The sequence below is a fragment of the Fringilla coelebs genome (genome assembly GCF_963513975.1).
Source record: "Fringilla coelebs genome assembly, chromosome: 11".
Lineage (NCBI taxonomy): Eukaryota > Metazoa > Chordata > Aves > Passeriformes > Fringillidae > Fringilla > Fringilla coelebs.
Genome location: NC_140037.1, coordinates 15,822,140 through 15,848,455, shown reverse-complemented (window position 1 = coordinate 15,848,455; position 26,316 = coordinate 15,822,140). Strand labels below are relative to the sequence as shown.

Genomic DNA, 26,316 nt, shown 5'->3' with positions numbered 1-26,316 from the left:
CTGCACGGGCTGGAGAGCAGCTCAGACAGCTCACATCCACTGCCAGCCACAGCTCCTGACTCCTTCCTCCCCAGCAAGGAGGGCTCTGCACCTGTGACAGAAGCTACAGCACTGCACCTCACCCTTGTCTGAGAGCACAGCCATCCCAGTTCAGCCAACAGATCCCTCAGAAATCCTCTCATCCTTTCATCTTTATTTTTAAGTTACATTTCTATTTGCATTTCCTTTAAAAAGCATATCCTAACCTTCTTCTGACTTTCCCATCTGCCACCCCCCTCCTACCCACATCCTCTTAAAAAAACACAAACATCACCAACTTTCCTAAAAAATCCATACATTGAGGTAATCGGAAACCAAATACTTCATATTAAAGTATTTATGAAACTTGATCAAGAGCAAAAAATGAAAAAACATCTCTGATACTTTTCTTCACTGATCTCCTTTCAGAGAATGCAAGCACATTTTCAACCTATTTTTCAGTCTCCACAGACTTGAACAGACACATTGGTAACCCAAATTGGTCATTTGTTCAACTTCCTACAGTGATTTTCTCACCAACTACTTGCATAAAGAAATTAATCTACTTCAGAAATCAAAGCCATGTGACTGATTATTTAAGAAAAATAAAGAAACTTATTATTTAAGAAAAATAAAGAAATTTATGTGGAAAACGCTCTCTATTATCGCCACCAAATACTACAAATGTATTTCTTTTTCTGTGGGTCTGACACTTCATCCTGCCCAGGGGGCACAGGGACAGACTGGGGAAACACAACCCTCAAGCAGCTGTACCTGCCAGACCAGGGTTTCTTACCCCAGACCCTTACCAACTCACCAAGATTTATTTTATGCCTATGGGCCACTAAAAATAAAGAGCTTTTATCAGAAATTCCAGCATTTAGTTAAATATTAATCCATATTTAATCCACTAAACAAATATATCTTAGAACAGTTTTCTTGCTGTGTCATTTGAAAGGACTAATGTGTGCAAGAATCAGTTTTAGAGCAAGATATTACCTGAATCCTTTACCAAGATTTTACTATTCAATAGCAAAACTATTGCCTGTGCTTAAAGGCATTCTGCTTTAGAGAAAACAGACCAGTATTAACACAAATGCATTAGGTCTAATTGTCATTATTATGGCTGAATACAACTCCAAAAATGTATATAAAATATTTAACAGCTCTAGTAAGCAATATTTGCCTTTGAAAAAGATAATCATTAAAAGCACATTAACGACAAAATGAAATTAGCTTTTCCTTTTTTTTTAATAAGTGTATCTGTTTAAATCAATGGTTTGTCTTCATCTGCAATTTACACAGCACCAGATGAAGAGTGCCAAGTCTCAGAACACTGGAAACATTAGACATTTATATTTTGTGATTAGCTGCATTATCTTCAGCTCTGGCAAGACAGTAGATTACTTGGGGCTACCTCTTCCTCCTCATTGACAAACATTCACATACAATATTTCAATAGAAAAAAGCAAAATTAAACAAAACAGCCCAAAGCCTGCCATGAAGGATGCGCTGTGAGGGAGCCACTCTGGTGAAGGGGCAGGGTAAGTGAACTCCAGCACTCCCAGCCTGCATCACTCAGCCCAGGAAGAGTCTGGCTGCTGGCTCAGTTGAGGACAGGATTTCAACCTACAGCACCTTCTTCTGTAATTTGAGGGATGCTCTGATTAACTACAAATAATTAGCTCATTTTAAAATGGCATCATCTTTATGCAGGCAGCACATTCTAAAAACGGATTAGCATGGGGTCCAATGCTGGAGCATCTCTGGCACTGGAGGATTACAGGACACCAACCTGAACCCATGGCTAATTGGGGGGGCTGTGTCCCCTCAGCCAAATCCACTTGTTCTGCCTCTGTGTGCAGCAGGACCTGCCCACCACAGCTGCAGATTGAAGGGCTTTTGTTGCAGTTAAGGCTTTCTGCAGAACTGAATTCTGGAAAGCCAGGCACAAGGGCATTTGGCTGGACATGACTGTTTAATAACCCCGGAGTCACAACTGCAGATGTCTGCATTAACACGAGGTCAGAGAGGGGAGCAGATGGTTAGGAAGCTCTTACTGTGAAGGCCCTGATGATTTCCAAAGGTAAAACAGCAAGTAGCTTTTATGTATAAATGATGCTTGCCATATGGCAGGTATGATGGAAATTTTAAACAAAAAAATGAAATTATTACAGTTAGACTGAACAGAACCAAAAGCGATTAAAAGTAAAGTTGAGTTTTACGTTAAAGATCAGCAGTTTTACATCAACAACATTAGTGGTCCCAAAAATGGGAGCAGGGTACACTGAAGAGGGATGTTTCTAAGTGAGAAATCTCATTAAAACTCAGCTTGCTTCTCTGGAGAAAAACCCCACAAAGAGGCTGGCACTTCCAGGCACCAAAATCAATAAACATTCCATCAATAAAATCATATTTCATTGGCATTAATTTATTAATTAATCTATTAATTTATTGATTGTGATTACAGGCCATGATTAAAGCCTGATTACAGGCTGTGAATAGGTACTTTCTAAAATACACAAGCATTCTACAAATATAAATAACCAATGACGTGCATTTCTCCAGAGCACCTATACATGCATAAAAAGGCACAAAATTACCAGCTGTTCCTAAAAATATAAAAAATAATATCTGCTGGTTTTCAGTAAGTTTTCCTGGGCAGATCATCACTTTTTGCTAAAACTGAGAGCTGCTGGTCCCAGAAATAAAGACCCCTGGAAGCTGGAGGCTGCCCCATCCTGGCAGGCACCCACAGCACCCTGCCAGGCAGCCACGAGCTGGGAGGGCTCCTGCCAGCCCCCCTCTGTCCCACTCCAGCACAGGGACAAACACTGCTCAGTGGGGTGGAGTTAAGCACATATTTAACTTCATGCAGTAAAATCAAAATAGCCACCTGTGGATCATTAGATTATCTGCTGCCTCTTAACATAATAAGCAGTTAGATTACATGGCATCCCTCAGTTCATTAAATTAAGCTCACTCAGCAGTGTGCAGTCTGTCTCTCAGAAATCTGGGGGTTTACTGAATCCAGTCAGCCATTCTTCACTTTGTCACAGGCCTGTGATGGAAAAAAACACCTCAAATCTTGATTTACCAAAGTCAATCTCAAATTTGCATAGACTTTAAGGTGGCTGGATGTTACATGAGACAGTCGCAGCAAAAAAAACAAGATCTAAACACAACTGGGCAGATGATTGTCAACAACTCATCTTATTCACCAGGTCCAGGCTGAGGTGTAAGTGAACCTAGTGCCTGTGGTACAGAGATTTTGCAGGAAAAAAAACCAGCTTTGAGCTTTCAGATTCTATAGAAAGGGAAAAGAACCTCAACAGATGCATATTAAATCCAGAGGAAAGTATGTTTGCATGCAGGCACACACACAGCACCCAGCCTTGCTTCTCCTCCTTGTTTTGTCCCTACACCAATTTTCCAAAATCCAAACCCTGGCTCAGGTGCACACACTGCCCTGTGGTAATACAGGATTTTGAGGCAAACTCTACAAGGTTCCATTGGGCTGTTCATTCTACTGTGAAAGATGGTCCCACACCCTGAAACACCAGCCCAGAGAGGGTCTCTGCAGGAGACTCCAGGACCCTCCCCAGGACATAATTCCACTAATCCCATGCTCTGGAATGGGGTCTCCAGACAATGCTGGAGACATCAGTGCAGGTAGGCAGCCCAGTACTGATGGGCAATGTGCCTTTTCTCTCCCAGTACCAGAGCAGATCACCCACTACCCTCTTCTGCACTGCCTGGGAGAGTCTGGCCAGGTGAGATCAATGCCACGAGGATTTAAGGAGCTCCAGTACCTGTGTTTGGCTCTGTAGCAGGGAAGCTTCACATGCCTCCAAAATACCTCCTTCCTCAGGTCTGCAGGGCACAGGAACTGAATTTGTTGTCTTGCTATGTGGAGTGGGAATGGAGGAGCCAAAATATGTTTTATTAATTCTTTCATTTTTTGAATGTAAGTGGATAAGTGGTTCCAGCCTCCAGACATTTCTCAGACACTGTTGACTTTTACAGACTCTTTTAGGGATCATAAAGTTAATTGTTTCCTTCTTTCCCCATGGTGCATGGGGATAATGAGAGACCAGGAGCACTCAGAGGGCGAGCATAAACCACAGTCAGGCCCAGGGATGCTTGAAGAAAATTTTGTTGCTTTCATTTTAGTCCATGCTGCATTCATAGGACAGGCTATTCCCACAAAAATGCAGGTAATTGGGATAACCATTTTGCAGCTTAGGGCTGAAGCAGAACATCAGGAAGACAAGTGTGTACATCTCTGGGGTGTGACAGATAGGGCACACTCATTGTTACTAAACCCCATTCCTTTCCTTTCAAACAGCCTGCAGTGAGTCCCTGTTGCACCATGCCTTCCCCAGCCGTGTTAAAAACCTCCCTGCAGTAACTCTGGCTGCCAGGCACGCATCCTTCTCTCCCTGCAAGCACTGCATGGCAGGCAAACTGGAAACCTGCTTTCCTCCCAGGTAGGAAGCCACTGTCCCTTGCTGCAAAGCCGCTCTGGTAACCCAGAATGACACCTGAAGTGCTGGGAACATGCCTGGGACAAACCACCACCACTCAAGCTGCAGATAATGCTCCTGAAGAGTTTCTATCCTCTCTCTCAAATTACCTCATTTAAATGGTTTAACAGATTAATTACAGACTTCTCCATCAGCCCAGTTAGAAAGCCTCCCAGCCATTCCATGGTTCCCAAATTGTTAATTACTAGTCCATACTTTTGTGAAGACCATGGCTTTCCCCACCAGCAGGTTGGCACAGAAAGCTCCCTGGAACAGGCCCAGCTCTCTGCTTGGGATTGACCAGACCTGAGCCACCACACCTGCTAATTAATTGCTCCCCCACCACTGAGGGAAGACATCCTCATCGGAGCTCAGCTCCAAGGTGCTGCTGTTCCTCTTCCTCCATACTGATTTATAAACAGCAGAGATGAGCTCTGAAGAAAACATGCCATGAGGATCTTACACTTTTAATTATTTTATCACAGCCTTCATGAACCCTTTTTTGGATATTATTACCCTGGAGAGTGTGCTAACAACCTTAAGTTGCTGACTAATTAAGTTTTGGTACACTCCAAAGCTGGTTTTTGCACACTAATTAAATTTACAGGCAGTTAGATTTGACGGGTACTATGGTATCTGCCAATGTGCCTTCATGATCAGTTAAATCATTAATTCTGAGGCAGCAGCCCATTCCCAGGTGTGCAGGGAAGAGCTGTGGCAGTGGAGCTGCCCCAGGGGAGCAGCACTCAGTGACCTTGTGCTGCAGGAGCGAGGGATGCATGGGCGCTCTTTCCCTAGGAGAAGGCAGAGCTGCAGAGGGGGCACCCCCTGCCCCCAGAGGGGCTGGGGAGACACCAGAATTCCCACCCAGCTCCAGCCCTGAGGGGCAGCAGAGGGGCAGCTGAACAGCCATGGGGGCTCTGCTTGCCCCTCCTGCAGCCCCAGCAACAGCAGCAGGCACCCCCAGAGGCACAACTGCAGGCAGCATCCCTCACCTGGCTCTGCACACCTGCACCTCAGTGTCAAAAGGCTCCATCACATTCCTGCCCCCAAATCCCCCTGCAGACCCCCTCTGCCAGAGCCTCCACTGCCATGCTGGCAATCCCAACAGCCAGGAAATTCCCCCAAACCCACTCAGTGCTATCACACCTCGGGCCCTCCACAGACAAAACACTCATTTAGCAATCTATATGATCCATGGTGTCAAATGCCTCTCTGATAATTCCCTCGGGCCAGCTGCTCTTGCTATCTCATCTGTTAAATATCTCCAGAACCCAAAAGTCCTCAGGGAGAAAAGCAGTTATTTTGACTAACTGCTCCTCCTCCTCAACTAGTACTGTGTGAGCTTCCTCCCACTCAAACACCAGGAGCTGATTAAGACATATGGATTACCTCAACACTACCAAGAATTTCAGTTTAGAAAGTGAAATATTGACATTCTTAATATCACGTTTCACTTTCTCTTGGGAGCCCTTCCTCACACTGACACTGATCCCTGCTGAAACACAGCATCATTGCACAGACTGCAATTCAAGAGCCAGGCAGATGGCTTTTTCTGCATGCATTTTGGTTGAAGTTGCTCGTGGAGTCAACCCTTTACAGTTTCTTAATTCTACTTAGAAAACTACTTGCAAGTGGATCTTACTTGTGGAAACCTTTAGGTCCTAAAAAGAATTATTCAGTTCTACATTAAATTTAGAATTTTGCATTCTGGCCTTCCTCCTTGCTTAAAAAATTATTCTGTAGTGTGTTGGACCTCTTTTCAAAATAATGGAAACACCACACATAAAGAAAAGCCATAGAGGAAAATTTTTCACTTGGAAATCCTTCAGTAATACAAGTCTTTAAAGTAAAACCATATTTCCCATTTGTAAAACCTTTGAAAGATTTACGCCATTATAACTATAGTAAAGGTGAGGTTTTATTTTGAACTGGAAATTAAGCTAAATATCAAGCATGTGAAGCTTCCTATTAAACAAAAGTCCTGAGTTTGGACTGGCCCTGCTGGGGTCCCACAAGCTCCTATAAAGCAGAATCACCAGCATCCCCCATCCATTCATCCCTTCTCCTGAGTTTCTATTTATGATTGATGGCTTTAAGCTGTATTTAATCAAGTCAAGAAGAAAATCAGAGTGAACCTCACTGACTTTTTACATCTAAAAGTACTGGGCAGATGTATTTAAGTTAACCAAGTGTGAACTCACATGAAATACCCCCAAAAAAGCCCATAAATTCTGACTTTTTAATCAAACCAGTGTGAAGAAACCTCTATTTATTTTATAAAAATACACAAAATCCTCAAGGAATAAACACCTCTTTTCAATAAGCTAGACTGATAGACAGCAAAAGGATCAGATCCTGAAGACAACCTTATTTCAATATGGTAGCAGCCAGTGCTACAATCCCCTGCACCCAGGAGAACCAACTAATCCCTCTGCCAAAGCTTTTTTACAACTCTGCCCCTACAAGGAGAGCTGTAGCCCCCAGAACTGCTCGTAGCTGACATTTCCAGTGCTCTGAGCCACCATTTCTGAGGCAGTCACACATGAAAGAGGCAAAAGTGATTGCAAGGCTTTATGTTTTGATGCCAGCCATTGGTTTGGAGTCAGTGAACCAAGAGAAATTCACATTGAAATGTACTGAAACAAACAAACTAGAAACAAGCCTGAGGCAAAGAAAAGAGGCTTTTATATATTAATTATACTTTGGTTTTGGTTTCTGCCTCGAATAGCAGCTATACAGTGAAATCCAGCAAGCACTCAGGTATTGCAGAAATGTGCAAGTCAGTCCAGTGACCTTCCAGCATCAGGCTCAAACCCTTCAAACTCGGGGAAAGCTTGCTCGAGGCAAGGAACCAGCGCTCATCTTCGCTTTGCTGATACAAATCCCCTTTACCTTGAGAGCAGTCCCTGATCTCGGGCAGAGCTGGCCCTGAGAGGGACGTGAGGAGCCCTTTGCTCTCAGGCTCTGTGCACCCTGGCCAGGCTGTCCCCACTGCAGGACAGCGATCAGACACTGCTGGCAGCACCGTGACCCTCTGAAGGGCACCGGCACAGGGGGCCAGAGCTGCCAGCCCCAACTTCAGGAGCTCAGCCTTGCTTTGAGCAAGTTGAAAATGACAGAGAGCAAAGCCCAGCAAAGCTGCGCTCCAGCGGGGCTTGGCTTTTCTGTTCAGTTCATCTCACTGAAATGCAAACGGCACCAGGCTGACGGCAGTACGACCCAGAGAGCCTCTTTAGCTACATTACAATGACCCCGTGCATTTTTAATTGGAATCTGCCCTTTGTTGTGTTCTCTGACAGCCCGAGGGGGGCATACAACGATGCTCATGAAGACAGGTGGGGATTCCAGAGCATTTTAAGCTCCCCAGGCACTACAGTGTCTTTCAGCTGGAGGAATTGTGCCCTGATGCCCCCTGCAGCCAACAAGCACTGCAGAAAGGTTTTGCCTTGAACACACTGAGCCAAGCCCCTGCTTCTGCAGAGGAAAAAAAAATTTAAAAAAAAATTAAAAATGGTCTGAATGGAAGTTGTAAAGTCAGGCAAAATTCAGTTGCTTTCCCAGTCCCATTTTATATTTAGACAAGAGATTACTATTCTTACCTGCTTTACATTTTCCATTCTAATCACCTCAGTATCTCTTTGCTCTTCATTGAGTAAATCCCCCTCCCCAGTTCACAGACAGCCCAGCTTTTTCCTCTGCCTCTGTGCAGAGTTTGGATGAACAAGTACTTCACAAGTCCCATTGGGGTCCAATTCACAGGAGTTCCAGCTTCAACTTATCTTCCTGGTTCTCCACAAGAAGGGGGGAGGAAAGGGAGTGCTCAGCCCAGGCTCAAGGCTAGCTCAGAGCTCTTTGTTTACCTTAGCTGGCTCTGGGCTCAGCCAAAGCTCCCATGTTCCCAGAAGCAAGTTCCCCTCTTCTCCCAAGGCATTGTGAGGACACAGCCCAGGATTCTAACCCAGCCTGTGAGGAACAGCACATTCCCACTCTCCACAATTGCAGCAGCACTCTTCTATCCAGTTTCCAAGTCCTGGTAAAGCCATCAACTTGTCACTTTCTTACCCTCCTTCCTTCCTTGACCCATGAAATAAACATACTTTTGCAAGCTCTATTCTTTTATATTGTTTATAACCTGCCTGTTTTTTTGCTATTTCAGTGGTAGCAATGAAGTTAATCTGTGGCCCCCAAACTCAGAGTGTGTGTGCAGAAGCCCAAGTAAACCTATTTCCTGAGCAAGAGCTTACAGCACAGAGAGAGCCAGGCTGTGAGTGAGCCAGGTGCAGCTCCAGGTGTGCACAAGTCCTGCAAAGCTCTTATATTCCACATTTTACAGGATCAGCCTTCCAACAAATGCCATATGTGTCAGGATGTAACACTCCATACTTTGTTGGTTTTTTTTCCTCCAGGTATTACTGCAGTTTAAAAAAAACAAACTAAGAAACACCTCATTCAAAGTTTAAACTTCTAATTCTGAACACAGATATCATTGACTCTTTAAAAGAAGTCACTCTACTGTTTGGGTTTTGGGGGTTTTTTGCTTAGTTACTCCAGAATGCAACACCTCACCTATTAGCATCCTCCAGCACAGAGAAGCTACCAAAGCTTAACAAAGCCTTATACCCTGTGCTGCATTTATAATGTTTGAAGGTTTATGAAGACAGACCAGCAATAGAGGAGGCACAACCTGCTAATTTAAGACCTTCTATCCTGGGTAATTCTTGCACGGAATAAACCAGGACCTTTGTCTCTCAAGAGAAGAAGAAATTGCCCTTGTTAACAGTAAGCCACAGCACTCAGTAAATAAATCTCAGAGCATTAGAAGCAAGGCTCACTTTCTAGGCTATCCACTCCACCACAGGGCTGGGGAGAGAGGCCACACGTGGGTTCAGGGTTTCCAGGTGAGCCTGTGGTGCCTGCTCTCACAGGAGAGCCTCAGCTCCAGAAGCACAGAAATGAACAGAAACTTCTCTTCATTTAGGTGCTGGGATTTTAAGTGAAGCTCCCTAAACTCCCCAGGGCATATTGTCTCCATCAAAGGAAGCCAGTGAGCATGACTGATAAGTTTGATTTTCAGTGGTGCTTAGGTTCTGCAGCTCTCATCAATTGCAGAGCAAGTCATAGGAACTCAAGGCCACATTTTTTTAAATTTTTGGTATTTCAAAATGTATTGCAGTCAACAAAAATTGGGAGTTACAGTTCTTTGAAAGGTAGGCTGGCCTTCAGCACTCCTCAAAAGTCACACTGTCAATTTTTTCTCCTTCTCTCCTCAATGTTTTGCCTTCTGGTTCAGAAAAGAAGGCAGAACACTGGAGCCCCTCATTTCATTACAGAAACTGAAAAGAGAAGATACAACCAAGTATGTCCTTGGAGAGAAACACAAGTTGTGCAGGGAGCATCCAAAAAATGTACAAAACACAGGAAAAACACACAGTCTCTCTGCAGTGTGTTTGCTTCTGTTTCCCACAAGTCAGGGGAACTCACACTACCATTCCAAAACCCAAATTTATCCCCTCTTCCAAGAATCAGTTTAGTTAGCAATGATCTCTGTATTAGTACTGCTAGAGGGATCTCACAATAAAGCCCTCTTCTTGTTACTGCTGCAGAAATTAAATAGCAAAACTGCCTTATCCACTGAGAGGGTTTTTGTGTATTTGTTTACAAAATGAGAATTACTTTTACATTTCTAATTAGGTAGCTCTTAACTAATATACAGAGAAATCACAGCAGCATATGAAGCTTTGCTATCAGCACAATCTTACTAAAGGAGAGCTTAAGATTTTAACAATAACAAATTAATCATGATAATGTGTTTTTAGATCATCAGATGCAGAAGTCAAGAGGGAGCTTTTTAAAAGTTCTTTGAATCAACGTATTTTCTCTGATGATGTCAGAGTCAAAACAGATTCAGTAAAAGAAAAGCTTCTTCAAATGCTTCTGGCATTATTCTATACGTGAAAATCTGTGAGGTACAAAATTAAATTATGCATAGTCATTCTTTCACTGTTACACAGGGAAAATAACTGCTCTAGTATTCAGAAGCTTTCAGAAATTCTTTAACCCTTTCTGAGCTGGCACAGCAGAGTAAATGCTTGCTGAGGTGTAACAGGTCAGAGACAACACCAAGTCCTAGGAGCCCTCAAGTGCTTTATCATCATTCTGTGATCCCCTGAAGACATTTTCTTATAGTTTTCCAGTGCAGTGCACCACCACAAAATTCAACTCAGACATTATTAAATCAGCTGAATTAAACACAGGCATGGGCTTTGACCCTTTTTTTCTGGTTTAGAGATGCAGCTTGAAGGACTCAACAGAGCAAGGGGCAGCATCAGTGATGCTTTTGCAATAGCACTTGGGAGCAGCAAGATCTGACTGTGCCATCAAAGACTATGGAAGAAAGCAGACATAATTTAGAGTCTCACCCAGAGACTTCATTAATCCTTCTTGACTAAGGGATCCTTTAATATCTGTAGGAGGCTACCACATTTTATTTTGCCAGCTAGCAATGCAAACTACTTGGACTTGAAGTCAAACTGTGAAAGCTGAAACCCAAGGTAGACTAGATGACTAAATACAGGAAGAAAACTTATAACAGAAATTAAGATAAAATTATTTTTCTGTGATTGCTGAAAGCATGAACCTGAGTTTCTCACATCTTATTAAAAATCCCTTGCTCCCACAGCGATTTCATACTATTTAGTTCACATAAAACTGCTTGAAGAAGCTACTGGAACCTGGCTTCTAGAAGTCTGTTTTTCAGTCTCAGTCTCCAAGGTTTTTGAGAATATATCTGGCAAAAAGCTGTTACTGGCCTTCCCTGGTTCTCCACAACCACAGTGATGACAGCAGACAATGGATATTTCCAGTCTTACCCCTCCTAACAATGCAGACTTAACAGCATTTTTGGCAGAGACATCATTCACACACTCATGTTTGAGCAGAGTGAATTTGTTTGAAACAAAACCAATTTTTCCTAGCTATTTATGAGTATTCCTCCTTTTGCCTCATACAGCCAGATGTACACACTGCTGCCGTTTTAGCAACATCCAACCACAGTGCTCCAAAAACTAAAACACAAACACTCATTACACAGCACAGGGTTCTTCCATCCCAACAAACAACTTCTCCAAGAGATGTCCATAAATACACCTATTACATACATATATCTGCTGCTGCAAACTGAACAGGCCAGAACTGAGATGGCCACTAAGACATGGCCAGGCAATCCCATGTATTTTCCTGGAGAATGAAGTTAATTTGTGCATTCAGTCAGGCAAGAACTGTAATTCACAATGGAAGAATTACCAAGCAATCTTGACCCATAGTGTAGCTCAGCCACTCAAATCACTACAAGTCCATTAAAAGTTAATCACAAATAATATCAGTAATATAGTTTTGCTTCTGATTTTTTTTTTTAATAGCCCTGCCAGGAATTGCAGTATTTCTGCTCTTCTGTACAAAGTGATCCCAATGTCTGTAAGTAATCTTAATTAATGTTCTGAGACATTAATATTTTATCATTATCACTATGTTCAAAGACCACTTTAGGACAGGCTATAGCCCTCCAATTAGTATTACTAAAGTATTGCTCATCCTTCATACAGCTGAAGCACTCAAGAGCTCCAGTCAAATACAGAAGAGAGACTATGCCAATTCATGGGAATTTAGTTTAAATGAGTCAACAATTCCAGCCTCAGAGATTATTTCATCCCCATATGTACTCAACAAAAGATAGCTGCCTACTGATACAGTCAAGTTCTGTTTTACAATTTCATTTAGATTTCAAGTTGCAAAGGCAGTTTCACAGGCAATGCTCAGCTGGAGACCACCACAGCTTTGTTTCTTCATATCATATCTAATTGGAAGGCTTCCAAGGATAATTGTTGTTGAGAAATGTATTGATTTGCTGCTGAGAACCTTAAAGATGTTTGAGGAATTGCAATCCCCCCAAAGGATTTGTCTTTGAAATAACAGTAGTTATGTATTACTTTTCTCTTGCGAACCACAAAACTGCAATTAAAATTCAGATTTTGTATTTGGAAACAATACTGTGGTATCCAAATGGATTAGCATTAGAGGGCTTTTCAAGTGGATGCTCTGAAGGAATCTGCACAGCACGTCTGAATTCAGCCTGCACTAAACAATTTGTTGTGTGTTTAGTCAAACTACAGCCAAGGTGTCATTCTGGGGGAATTCCTGCTGCTACACCTCTTGACATGCTACCATATTGTCAGGCTTGACTTTATTTTAATGAAGAGCCAGGTCCCTACAGAATGCAATGCAGCATAATTTTCATCATGGCACTGCCTAGAAAAGGCAAAGATCCTTCCTGGGGATTAACTGTGACACATCTGTAGTTTTCCCTGCACTTATATCCACCACGATGCCTGAGGTGGAAGCAGGAGAGGGACCTGTCAGAGCCTTCCACTCATACCTTGGTTTCCTCCAGCTTGCACTCTCACCTCAGCAACTTGTGGCACACATCAAATTACACCAACATGAAAAAAATCAGGGTTCACATTTACAGAACAAGCACACCCATCAGGTGCTCACTACTTAAATGGCAGCTGCTGTCCAGAGGAGACCTTTCTGCTGCCACCTCGCCAGGACAGAGAGGGGGGGTTCCTCACAGCAAGTGCCAGCACAACTGGGCACCACAATAAGAATTGTTGTTATAGGCTAAATAAGCAGCTCTGCTGCTTGATCCTGTGGGCTATGAGGTAATTAGCTGCTGAATAACCAAAATCAATGGATGTTTTTGCAGAATCACACTAAATAAGCAGAAGCTTGGCACACAGAAGGGAGAAACAATCACATTGCTTCGCAGTCATGTTTTCTAATTTCTAGGTTAATTCCACCAAACTCAGTAGCTTTACAGCAGGAAAAAACCCCACAGCCTAGGGTTACTTGTAAACCCTATCAAATTACCTTGAAATTTGAAAGCTAAAATGAATACTGCTCTTCCTTTTTCAACATATTCAGTTAAAAGCCCTTCCTGCTTTCAGAACTGCATACGCTGCCACTTTGAACAGTTTATGGAATTCCACTGCAACCAAACTCCTGAAATTTCCCTGGAAATCATGTCATTCAGTGGTTTCCTGTCCTTGTAAAACCCACTTCTCCATTCAAGCCAAATCTATAATCTAGTAAATATTTTCAGATTTCTCTTCCAAAACCTGTCTCTTTTACACACATCCTTGGAAAAATCCTTCCTGTTTCTCCCTGTATCACATCTATCCCATGCTCCCATCTCTTCATACACCTCTAAGTTGCATTCCTACTCATAGCCTTAAATAACTTGCTTATCTTTAAATGACCTTGGAAACACTAAATCGCATTGGCCCAATAAATATATTCCATTGTTTCTACAAAGTTTTCAGGTTCAAATATTTGAGTTCCACAAAATAATCTGTTTCATTATATTCTGCTCCCTTCAGTGCAGGCTGTGGAAACCATGCATGCTACCAAGGATTTAACCTAAGCCTAAAGCAGGACTTAAAATGAATAGTACTCTACCTCAGGGAGGAACAGCATCATTCAAAACAGTTGCATGCAACTATTAAATTATTCTTTACAAATTACATGTGTTCCTGACCAGCCACTATTTCTACAATACACTCCAAAAAACCAAAAATGAACCCCAAAAGATCTACCAAAGCAGCTCTGTACCTTACACACACAGAGCAATGCAGAGACTAATCAAGCTGAGGTTGAACCATTCTTTTCAACACCAGCACATGCTCTAATAACAGACATCCAAAGTATGAGAAATGAAAAACAGAGAAAAGCAGCAACATAAATTACATTGGCTGAAAATGCAACAAAGTGCTTGCAGAGCATCAACAAGGGAAACATTAAATTCTTTCATCAGAAAGAATTTATCTTAGTTCATGACAAAGACATGCAAGAACTTATAGAAAAAGCACCTCTGAACAAAACACAGCTACATGGGAAACCAAACTCAGACTGTTTGGGAAAGAATGGTTATCCAAGGAAGCCCATTTCTCCCCCAGCCCAGTCCTAAGGGTCAAAGCCTCAAACACAAAAGTCAATATGTTTCAGAATTCGAAGATGGGGTGAGGAAAGTGTCTCACTGCTCACAGTCAAGTGCACTAGTTTTAAGATGGGCTCAGACCCTGCTCTGGCAAAAAAGACTGCCCAGAGTAGGGATGGAGCAGTTCTCCATTCAAGGGACACGTGGATGAGGAGCAGAGGGAAAGCCCACCACTGGAAATGAAGCCAGGCTTATAATCACCTCTGAGTTTGCCCCACAGCTCTCAAGTGAGGAGAAGCAGGGCTGTCCCCTCCCCAGGGCTGTGCAGCCCCAGTGGCACAGGCTGCTGGTTGGGAGGAGGCCACAGTGCCCCTGCTCACCCTCCAGCAGTGTCAGAGCCTCCTCCAGGCCCTGCATTTACCATCTTCCCGGGTGGGTAGTTCCTTATTTTTTATCCATTAACATTTGTAGAAGGGACTCAACTTTAGAAAAAGTCTTACGTTGAATTAACTGTTAACGACCAGCAAACAGAAAGAACAGAGAGCAAAAAAATCTATATATATTCCAAATAAAAATTGGGCTCTGGATACCTCTCCCCCTCTAGGCAATTATATGGATAAATCAGCTGCTGAAGAAATGAAGCAGTTGTGCTAAGTCTATTATTGCAATAGAATTTTTCCAGAAACGTAAATTACTCTGAGTATTTATCATAATCTGTTATCTGCAGGAAAAAAAAAAAGTGAAAACTAAATAAATTTATGGAAATGCATTTGCCTAATAATATTTACCAAATGACACCATTCCCTCTGCTGCTTGTAGCAAACTCAGTCACAGAGGCTAAGGACAGGTTTGCCTTATTAACACAACTCTCTGCCTGTGTATTTTAAGTACCTCAGAGCACAGTACCATCTGTGTGTATTCTACTAATGAGCTACTTCTTAGACTGTGGAAGGCTGGCCAGCCAGCCAACACCAATTACTCAGATGGAAACTGCCTAATTTTTAGGCAATTAATGAGCTCCTCTCTCACTTTACATAGATGCTTCCTCTGGTTAATTCTCCTGGCATATTACAGCATATCCTACTCTAAAGAAAGTTTCTCAAAGAAGAAGAGAGGAACATGGAACATGACACATCCCAGTCCAGCTCACTAGGGCAGAGCCCAAACCCTGTGTGTGGGACAGAAGCTGGAGAAGCACCTGCTGAGACCACCCTGAGCAGGGGCTGCATCCCAGTGCAGCTGAGCCAGGGAACAGGACCTTGAAAAGGGGACAGCTCAGCCACCTCCCTTCCCCTAAAGTGCTTGGGGCACTAAAATACCTTTAATGGCATCTCAAAGACAGGCTGGAAGAGCCAGAACCATGCTTACACAGGGCCACTGATGGTTTTACTCCCCTCACCTCCCAGCCAGCAGGAAACACCTGACACTGAGCATCACCAAATGCTGCACAGCTCCACAGCTGGGGATCACCACCCACGGATGCTGATGCTCACAAATCCCAGGACACTGAGCAGGATGACTGACTGCTCCCATCTCTTCCCTTATCTGTTTGATGTGATTTTAAATGGTGGGTCTTAAGGGGCTTTTAGATTATGCAAAAATAGAATTCCCTCTTCTGCCATTAAGAAAATATTTCTTAATAATCTATACAAAGTTTAAGGAGATCAAAATTACCTTTTACAGCTCCCTGTTGGAAAGCACCATAGTAAAGCAAGGAAGGAGCATTAAATTATCTAAGTAGCTACACTGATAATGCACAACTTTCATGTGCAGAATGAAACTATTAAAGGAGATCTGATTTTTATAAGAATATTACATGTTACCACTCTGAAAGGGCAACCCTATGTGCAGGAAAGGATGCACTTGTCTTGCATAAACCTGAAAAACATGCCAATTGCAGCTGTGAAAGTACTCTAGAGGACAGCTTTACCCAGCAGCCCCCAGAAAAACAAAACCACTTCCCTTTCTTGAGGTTGATCATATCTACCCACCAGTGAGAGACTTCATGGAACATTTCAGCTGTGTGTGACATTACCAAGCCATTCTACAATCACGTTGTGGAATTTGTATTATCTAAGTTCTCATGACTAAGTCACCCAGCATTTCACTTCTGGGAGGGGGAAAAAAAAAAAAAAAAAAAAAAAAAGGGATATTTTTCCAAAAGACAACTAATTACTACAGCTCATCAGGAGTCTCCCTTACTACAACATGAAGCAAGTTGGTGACACATTCTGCAAGTGACTTCACACAACAGCATTCTGAATAACCAACTGTTCACATGGCATCTGTATCCTTCAGAGAAAACCCTCAATTACAGCTTTTCATGAAGGACAGCAAGTGGAACAGTTCATTTGTAGACATTGCTAAAATGGGATTTAATAATGAACCTTTCTTCCTCAACAGAGCTGTCTCCCTGTGTAAAGTCCACAACAGTTGCAGCCAGGCATCCCAGGTCAGTGGATTGAGGTTTTATCTCTCATGCAGTAAGTCAAAGGTATGTTGTACAGTTGGAACAAAACCCTTTGCAATAAACACTGAGTGGTAAAGAGCAAATTTAATCATCCAATGTAGATGAAAAAATCATAAAGCTGTAAATAATATGATGGAAAGTCACAGCAAATAGGAATTATGTTGACCTATATCAGAAGTCAGCCAAAAAGCTTCAGCTTTCAATCTGCTCCAATAAAGCTGAAACACTCCACTCCTAAGTGCATTTCCACTGTAGTCCCCAATTTCCCTAAAATTACAGATGTCATTTTGAATGGAAATACTATATCCAATGTGTCATCAGTGATACACATCCTAATTTCCTTCCTTATGTCTAAGCCCACACCATTATTCACACCTCTCTGCCTTTATATAATAGGGCAAGATTTTCAAGGTCACAACAAAAACAAATAGTGCATTCAAGAGCTCCAATTTCTAATAATTACTTTCTTTGCTTAAGTTTCAAACTTTCTTTTCTAAACCACAAGTACCAGAATAAGCAAGTGTTTTAGAAATATCTGAAAGTTAGTTTATTTTCTCAGCAAAACACATTCTGCAATGGGAGCCTGCAACAAGGGAGGAAGAGGCAGATGCTGAAGGAGGTTCTTCACCAGGGAGGACTTCCAGAGAGCAATGCTGATGGCCACAGAGCCACCCCCAGCATGAAGCCAAGGAAGCCTGCAGGATCACCTGGCTCCACTAAAGTGCTCCCACTCTCTGTTTTCATACCTCCTCTGCAGTAAACCTGAGGGATTTGACACAGGAAAATGCTTCAGGGAATCCACAAAGAGTGGAGACGGCTCTGTGTTCATCTTCCAGCTTCTTCTGACACCCACCTGAAGGATGACAACGTGCTGCTACTCAGCTCCAGGGGTAGAGAGCCTGGGAACAACCCTGCCTTTGAGTCACATTCCAGCACTTTCCCATTGATTATTAAATGCAACAGTCTCAGGGAATTTATTGCTCAAAATGAAATTGTGTCACTGGAAAAGAAATTCTGAGGAGCTCGATTCTGTAGAATGTGATTATAACTGCATTTTATCAATAACTCAAGGACATCAATGATTGCATCTCACATGACACCTCTCCTTCCAAGCCCACCCATACATATATTTTTCTGAACATGTAACACAGCATAAGGGTGCATGAAGTGGCTCTGCACATTGATCCAAATAAGGATCACAGAGTGCATCAGGAGTGTCAGTGAAACAAAACCATAACGCTTAAATTCAAGAACAAACAACTCTTGCTGTCTTGTTAATATAGCAGATGCGATTTTTCACATCAGTATTCGCAAATAATGAGTCAATTCTATCTTCAACATACCAGAAAAGTAAATCTCAAATATTAAAAAATAAATAAAATCTTTAAAAAAACTGTGAAACAACTTTACCCTCAAATTTTATGCGTATTTGTACAGTGTGATGAAAGGACTTTCATTTCTTTAAATAAACACGAACATCTGGTTAGACTGTACACTGAGGTGTCCTTGGACAGAGGTGTTTTAGGCTACTCACTCATCTGAGGACAGAACTGCAGTTCCTGGTACTGCTGAAAATCTAAGGGCAGCTACTTGGTGAGCACAGATGGAGCCCAGAGTGGCTTGAGTGCAGCTGAGCCTGCAGAGTCCCAGCAGCTCAGGAGCAGCAAATGTTCTTTAGGTCAGAGCAGCAAACGTGCACAGAGGCCTCTACAAACTTGGCTGCCCAAGAGATGTGATTGGCACCTCCTGGGCTTGAGGTTCCTCAGGCATTCCATGTGCCATTTTACAGTGTTAAGTGGTTCTTCTCTTCTTGTGCCCCCACTCCTCACTGGAAGGACTGACAACAACATGCACAACAGACTTTTAATACTCAAAGGCAAAAGCTCTAAGCCTAAAACTAGTGCACAAAACCTGTTATAACCAAATATCTCTCCTTTTCCTCTTCCATTTCTAGCTGATACATTTTTCTATCTTCTACTGAAAAATAACAGAAATTAAAGAAGCTTTTCTCTATCCCATGTATCCAAGGACATAGAAGCACATTTTATGCACATGCTTATTTAGCCTCAAATTTTTTTTTAGAAGACAGGACTGCTTTCCCTGTCCTTGCCTAAGGCATTAGCAACACAACAAAACAGAGGAAAACATTTAATTTATGGGTTACTCCCTGCATCACTTTCAGTGTGCTGGGCAACCTTAATACAGTTTTCTCTCTTGCTGATTTTATGCCATCTGTAAAATGGGAATAACTATGAAGCAATCATTAGAGACAAATAGCACTCATATGAAATACCATGACAGCAGATGTTTACTGAAAACATCAAACAGTCCCATGAAACTTTAAAAAACACTGCCCAGGTAAAAAAGCACAACTAGAACATGCAAAGTAAAAAAGATAATACTACCATTATGCTTAAAGCCCAAACAAACATTTGAACTGTGCACATGGTTACTGGAAGTCTAAACACCAGCACACCCCCCAGACACATGCAAGATTGACACCCAAAATACTGTACTTTAAAGCATAAGAAATTAATTTGGGAACTTCAGATTTCCCTTTGTGATTTACTTCAGTTTGAAACAATTTAACTGTGTTCATTTATTTTATTCAAATACAAAAGGTTTCCCTTTTGGGAAGGAATCTTGCTTTAATATTTAAGTAACAGCTCAATATTTTAATTGCTTAAATTATATATGAACTCATTTTAAATGTGTACAATAGCTAAAAATTTGAATGCTTAACTAAATTCAAAATTTAAACCTTGTCAAGTTGAGTTCACTAAAAAAACCCCCAAACTTCCCTTCTTGTTCCTCTGTGTACATGTCCCTTCCTCCCCACCTGCACATGGACTGCATAAATGCTGCCAGCTGTCTTCCAGACAGGTCTGTCCAGCTGCAATGCCATTTTCTGTCTAGAGGAGAAGAAACTAAGGCTGAGACCCCTGTAATGAGGTGCAACCAGAGTTGCAGAGCTGACTTGCTGGTAGCCCCCAGAGACCTGACTGAGCACAGGAGCCCAGCTCCTTGCTTCCCACTGATCCAAACAGAACAGATGGAAAGCAGCCATGAACCCGTGAGCAGACACAGCTGATGCAGGAGAGGCTGTACTTTCCTGCACTGATGACAGCTTAGAACAGCAGTGATTCTGACTTTGTTTGCTGGAGCTGTGAATAACTTAACATCTTCTGGGAAAAGTAAGAGATCAGCATGCACTGATGAGCGCTGCCAAGCTCCCATCTCCTCTGCCTGCACAGTATTTGCAGGCAGCAAAAGTCAAAAGCCTCTTTTGCATCCCTCGTATCTCAGACACAGGAGGGCTCACGGCCATGAATTTTACATCAGGGTCAGAAGTCAGCTCCTCAGGCAGATGCAACTGCAAACTAAAGCTAATGGCAAGTGTGAGCACACATCCAGCAGCTCCTCTGGCCCACTCCAGCAGGAGCAGTGGACTTCAGAGTTAGTCTCATCTAAAATATCCCACTCCAGGCACAAATCCATGAGTTATCTCTGAAGTACAAACACCTCCACTTCTCTGTATGCCACAGTTTCTGCGGCCAAAGTGGTCAAGCAACACAGGAAGATCGATCTTCACAGAAGGGAGCAGACAGAAATCGTAGGCACAAGCAGTGACAACAGCAGGAAAGTGAAGGTCTCTGAAACATCTATAGCAGACCAGAGTAAGTCAGCTGCATTACATTTAAAAGGCACAAAATATCAAGCCAATAGGTTTTAAATGAATGTGTTAAAAGGCACTACAATATCAATGAGAATTTAAGACAATTTGGCTATGTCCGTACACAGCAAGGACCAGTGCCAAGTCAAACCCTCTTTCTCCCAAGACAATGGTGATAAAGTCAGATGCAGGTGGAGGGTGACAAGGTGGGTGGAGGATCAGAGATACACTTGCTCCTATGGCATGAATGCCTTTTGGACTTCCCAAGGTAAACAGGAGGAGAAAGAAGGCTGGAATCCCACAGCAAATCCATCTGACAGGAGAGAAGACATGACTGTAGCTTGGGGGACATACCCATGCCATGGGACATAAGAAATCCTGTTGAATTCAGTTCAGCCTTGCTCACCAAAAGCCCTCTGGGGAAGGTTCAGCTAACAGGGAGGTGAAAGGTGGTTCTATAACAGAGGACAGGTTGCACAGCTGGGGTGCAGTCACCCCGTGTGTGAGGCAGTGGCTGGTGAGACACGCGGACACCGCGAGGAGAGAAAGCTGCTGGGAAAAGGGACACGTGAACATGGACACCGTGGGGGCAGGCAGCCACTGCCTGCTTGGTTGGTTTAGTTTAGAACATAAAAAGGCTTGGTTTAGTGCAATAAACTATTTTCTTCAGAGCAAGCAAGAAGGAGGTCTGTCTTTGCTCCGCATTGCTGCACCGTGCCAAACCTGAGCCAACTAAGCTGTGTCAACCTGCAGAAAGGCTCCTAAATGCCCTGCAGCCTCACAGAAACCTTGGGGATGTCTGCCCCTGCTCCTCCACACAAGGCTGGCATGCCCTCCAGAGCTCTAGCATACTCAGACAGATATTTCAGCTCAGCAAATAATACAGCAAAAATAAATGTCATCAATTATTCACTAATGGAATTATGTCCCGTAAGTCAAACCGAATCTATAATGTGAAAAATCTTTTGCTTAAAAAATGCAATGATTTTAAATTGGTATTATATTACCTGCTATGATTTTTCAAAACACTGTATATACAAAGGCTTTGGGAAAAGAAGTCACTTAATCCGATTAAAAGGAAATCACCTATCAGCTGGGAACCTAGCAACTCCCATATCTTCAATTCATTTGGATAACCTCCACCTGTAAAATACCCTTCCTAAGATATTGCTAAAGCTGCAGTCCCCACGTTTGCTGTTTGCTCAGTTTTACTTCTTAAAGCAGGCAAAAAGGATGACCTGCAGTTTTCAAAAACGCTTCTTAATATTAAGAAATGCCTGTGAAACTTAAGTCAACATTACACTCACACAGACGCTTGAGGCAAACTATTCTGTTCCCACCACAAACAGCAATCTTTACTCTGTAGACATGACAGATTTCTTCTGGAGCATTGGGAAGTTGCTGCCTCCAAAGAAGAATCTGATGAGCATAATTAAATTAGCTCACCCATTTAAATTATTTTGGCATCACATCTCAAGTGAGAAGCAGCCAAATTTGTCTCGCTACACGTTTCTGTGTCATTTTTGCAGCGTTGCAGGGTACTCTAAATCTATTTGTGGTCTTCCTATGCATCCCTGCTTCTCTTTTCCAAATGGGAAATATGGACTCCTAAATCTGTAACAAAGGGCAAGTAAAGGACACGAGAAGAATCTTTCAGTTCTGTTTTTCTATTCCCTTCCATGAGGAATTGTTTCTTCAGCAAACTACAGTTCTATGCTTGCAGCTGGAGCACCATTTCATCACCTCCTGTTTAACACCTCAGATCTTCTACTCCCAACCTCTCTTTAATGACTCTTGCCTGCCCAGCCTCTGTTACTGTCTGCACTTGCTGTCTGGAGCTCTCATCCTCAACTTCCTCCCCTTGGGTTTACATTCCTTGACTTTGAAGGAGAATTTCTGCACCAGCCTCTGAAGATGCTTTCCAAGCCAAACCTTTCCTCTCTTTAAGGCAACTCCAGTTTCACCTTTAAAGCCCTTCTGGACATTCTGACCCACTGCCTTGGTTGAGTGATGCCTTTGTATTACCTGACCACAACACCTTCTCCTTGCTCCTCTTCAAGTCAGCTCTCATTAGATCCTCCCTACCCCTTAAACAAGATACATTCTATTATATGATATTACACACATGCCAGTCAACTCCATAATTGCTCTTGTACTTGACACTAATCACAATTCTGGCCATTCATGCAATAATTCTATGCATTGCTTAGAAAAAATGCCAGTCTACATAAGTCAGCAAAGACACCAATTTTGCTGGTTTATTGTTCTAGTAGCCCAAATCTGTCTTTTTCATCAGTGTCAGCACCTTCCATGCACTGCTTCACACTGCTCTACATAACTGTCTGCACAATTTCCCTTCCCCTTTTAAGGATGCTCACCAAGCACAGACCTCCCCACGCCAAGGTTGCAATACCCATCCAGACACTACTGCAGAGATCCTGTCCACAGGGCATCCTCTGGGCCCTTCATCCACTCCCCCACCTCAGCTCTAATCTACAGCTAAAACACTATTCCTGCTTCCAGCTTACACTGCAGTGCAGCTGCCCACAAATAACCATCACATTCATTTCCCCTTTCCACCCTCCTTCATCAAGACATCAGTGTAGAAAAAAACAAAACAAAAATAAAACAAAACTCTGAACTCCAGCACCAGCCTGTTAGAGCTACTGTCACCCTATGGAAAATATGCTGACATTGTTTCTTTGTGCATTTGCCTGTCTGCATCCACCCACTGTCCCTGGTGGGATCAGGGTCCCGGGTCTTCCCCTAAAACTATACCAACAGTCGAAGTTCAGAAGTGGCTGGAACATCTCTCTTCACAACATATAACATTTAGTGAAGCCCCAAGCAATCAAACGACAGTCCTTCAAATGTAAAAACCTTTCAGAAAAGGAGTCAAATTATTAGTTTTACTCCAAATGCTGATAGCACAGGAACAGAAAATTATTTCAGACACAATGCAGTGGAAAAAGCACAAAACAAGAAATCAGTAGTTTGGTCCATATAACAACCAGAATGAGTACTGAAGGTGAAAGCCAACTACATGATTATGTACTTGCAAAGAAACTACAATTTTACTTTATGTGCATTTTTTCCTCTTCGTCTTATTCTTAACACTTACTGCCACAATCAAATGAAATTAAGAACCACCTATTCACTAGTGGGTTATATTTAGCAAGAGGCAGTCTAACATATTAAAGCATTTTTCCCCACCAGTACTGAACCTAAATTGACTCTGTCAACAGCTGCTATAACCACAAGAGTTGAAGTTCTTCAGAGTCAAAGAAAGCAGATTTTTAAAATGCAAATCTAATTAAAGGTAAACTACCAGCTGAACAATGCTGCAGCCACCAGCATGTCACTTCTACAGCTGTGTGCTCCTGGGAAAGGAATGGCACAGACCCCTGCTTGCAGCCAGGTGCTGTTGCCTGGCATCAGTGAACAGAGGCTGCTCAGATACGCTGACTGTGGATCTCACAGAGGGTTTCCATCCAGGCCAGTGACAGCAGTCTTGAAAAACAGGAACACCATCACCCTCAGCAGAGTTTAGACCAAGACTCCACTGTAGCCAAACCCCCAATATCCATGACTGCTCTCAGCACAAACTGGGCTCTGGGCACGATAACCACAACAAAAGGCTAGAGGCTGGTTCAGTTCAGCAACCTCCACTGACACTTTCCATCCCAGCAGAAAGAACTCAGCCCAGCATCTGGCAGTTCCCAGAGTAACACTTCTCAGCCTGGGAGGAAACATGGAATGCTTTTTAATAGACAGCCCAAAAATTTTCTCCTCTGTTCTCAAGAAATGCAGAAATTAAACTTAACACAAGCCACACCAACTGAAGCCAGCAATTTCTGTTTGTACCTGCAGTGCTGAAAAGACTGAAGACCTTGAAGACAGCAGCATCAGTTGAAGCCATCACGCATGTCTAGCGCACAAACAGTGCGGATAAACAACAGGCCATCAACAGCTCCAAAGTGCAACATTTACCCTTAGACACAGCCCAGGCTGCAGCAGACTGACACCACTGTGTGGCACTGCAGCTGACCTGCTTGTCTGCCCAGTGTCTCCTAAACTCACAGCTTACTTGGTTGTCATCTCATTGCAAAGCCCCCGTACCTTCTCGGTGATTTCTGACGGGCAGCTCCCTGCAGCTCTGACTCCTTCTTCCTCACAGCACAGCCAACACATTCCAACTCCCTCCTCACCCAGCTAACCCACTCTTATATAGCACTCATCCTTTTTAGACACAGCTGTGGCCAGTTAAGGGCAGGTCTGTTCCTATCCTTGGTGATTAGTATAGCTGCAACTCCTCAGGGGTGAGATTACCTTCTGCACTATTTTCTTACATTCTATCCTCCCACATTACTTGAGAAATACAAACAAACAGTCTCATGAAGTCACTTCTTTGAGAGGGTAAAGCTGCCTGGAGTAGACATCATCCAGGCTCAAGTACAAGTAACCATTATCCAGAGGAGCTGTCTGCCCTGGAAGGAGAGATTCTAATGCCTCTTCGAAGAGTTCTGTTACTACCAGAAGGCTTCAAAAGCAGATGAAAACATGAACCAACTCCTACTCACTTCCACTGATCAGAGATTATAATTCAGGTGAGCTCTTCCCAGTTAACCCTATATAGGATCACATATCAGACCAGCATAACATTTTCAAAGATGACCTTTCAACATACAAAAAAATCAACCAGATCTAAAACCTACCACAGACCACATTCACAGTTAAGAAAATCCCTTAGTGTGAGTAAAACACTGGATGTTAGAACAATGCCACAATGCCAAAGTCATTATTATCTTTGTAATATCTCTGGTTGAAGTTTCAACCCAATCAACATTTTCGTTTTTTCATTAAAAAAAAAAAAAAAGACATAAGGACACTTTCAAACAGCTTTCATTTACTAAGCAAACCATACCAGTTATGACTTTTTTTTTTTGGCAGAACAGAACAAGTTGTACATATGCAAAACAAAATGCAGCCATCTAAAATGCTTGATTGCATGAGCATGAGGTCCAGATCCAAAAGTAAAAATAATTTTCTGTGACTTACCAGAATTTCTCTTTGACACAAGCTTCAAATTCATGCTGACTACAGTACAGATCACAAGAACCAAGAAAACAAGAGGCTTCATCTTTCACTTTCTGTGGCAGCTGAAATGCAAACATAGTACAAAGTCTGAATCACAGCTTTTCACTACAACAAAGCAGCAGCTACAGTTAAACATTTCTCAAAAAACCACAACAGGGGAATGGCTTAATGTAACAACTTCTCAGCTTATGTTTAGGCAGGAGTAGGAAAACATAACAGTTCAAAGTAACCATGTATGAATGATTTACCTCTTACTAGCACACAAAAGGGTTGGGATTTTTTAAATGACACCCCAAAAATATCATTCTGCTGTCAAAGAAAAAAATCACAACATGTAAAAGTTTATTTGAAGTAGTATGGGTCCAATCTGGCAGATTTTTGTTGGTTTGTTTTTTTTTTTGTACGTTATGGAGAAACTCTGCTGGTCGTAATTAGCTTTGTCTCATACAAACAGGCCACACGCTTCAAAAATTGTATTATTCAGGAAAAGAATAGGTCATTCATACAATCTCTCTTAGCAACCTTACTTTCCCACTGG

At 42.5% G+C, this 26,316-nt stretch overlaps 1 protein-coding gene across 1 annotated transcript in view; it reads right to left on the bottom strand.

Annotated features, from left to right (window-relative positions):
• The window catches only part of IL1RAPL2 (interleukin 1 receptor accessory protein like 2), a gene marked incomplete at both ends in the record, with an annotated part of 321,698 nt that extends 295,877 nt beyond the window's left edge, over positions 1-25,821 (bottom strand). Inside the window, one exon of the mRNA XM_084212886.1 lies at positions 25,740-25,821. Within this exon, the coding sequence (XP_084069012.1) occupies positions 25,740-25,821 (82 nt within the window). The remainder of the gene's footprint in view (positions 1-25,739) is intronic.
• Between the last annotated feature and the right edge of the window lie 495 nt (positions 25,822-26,316).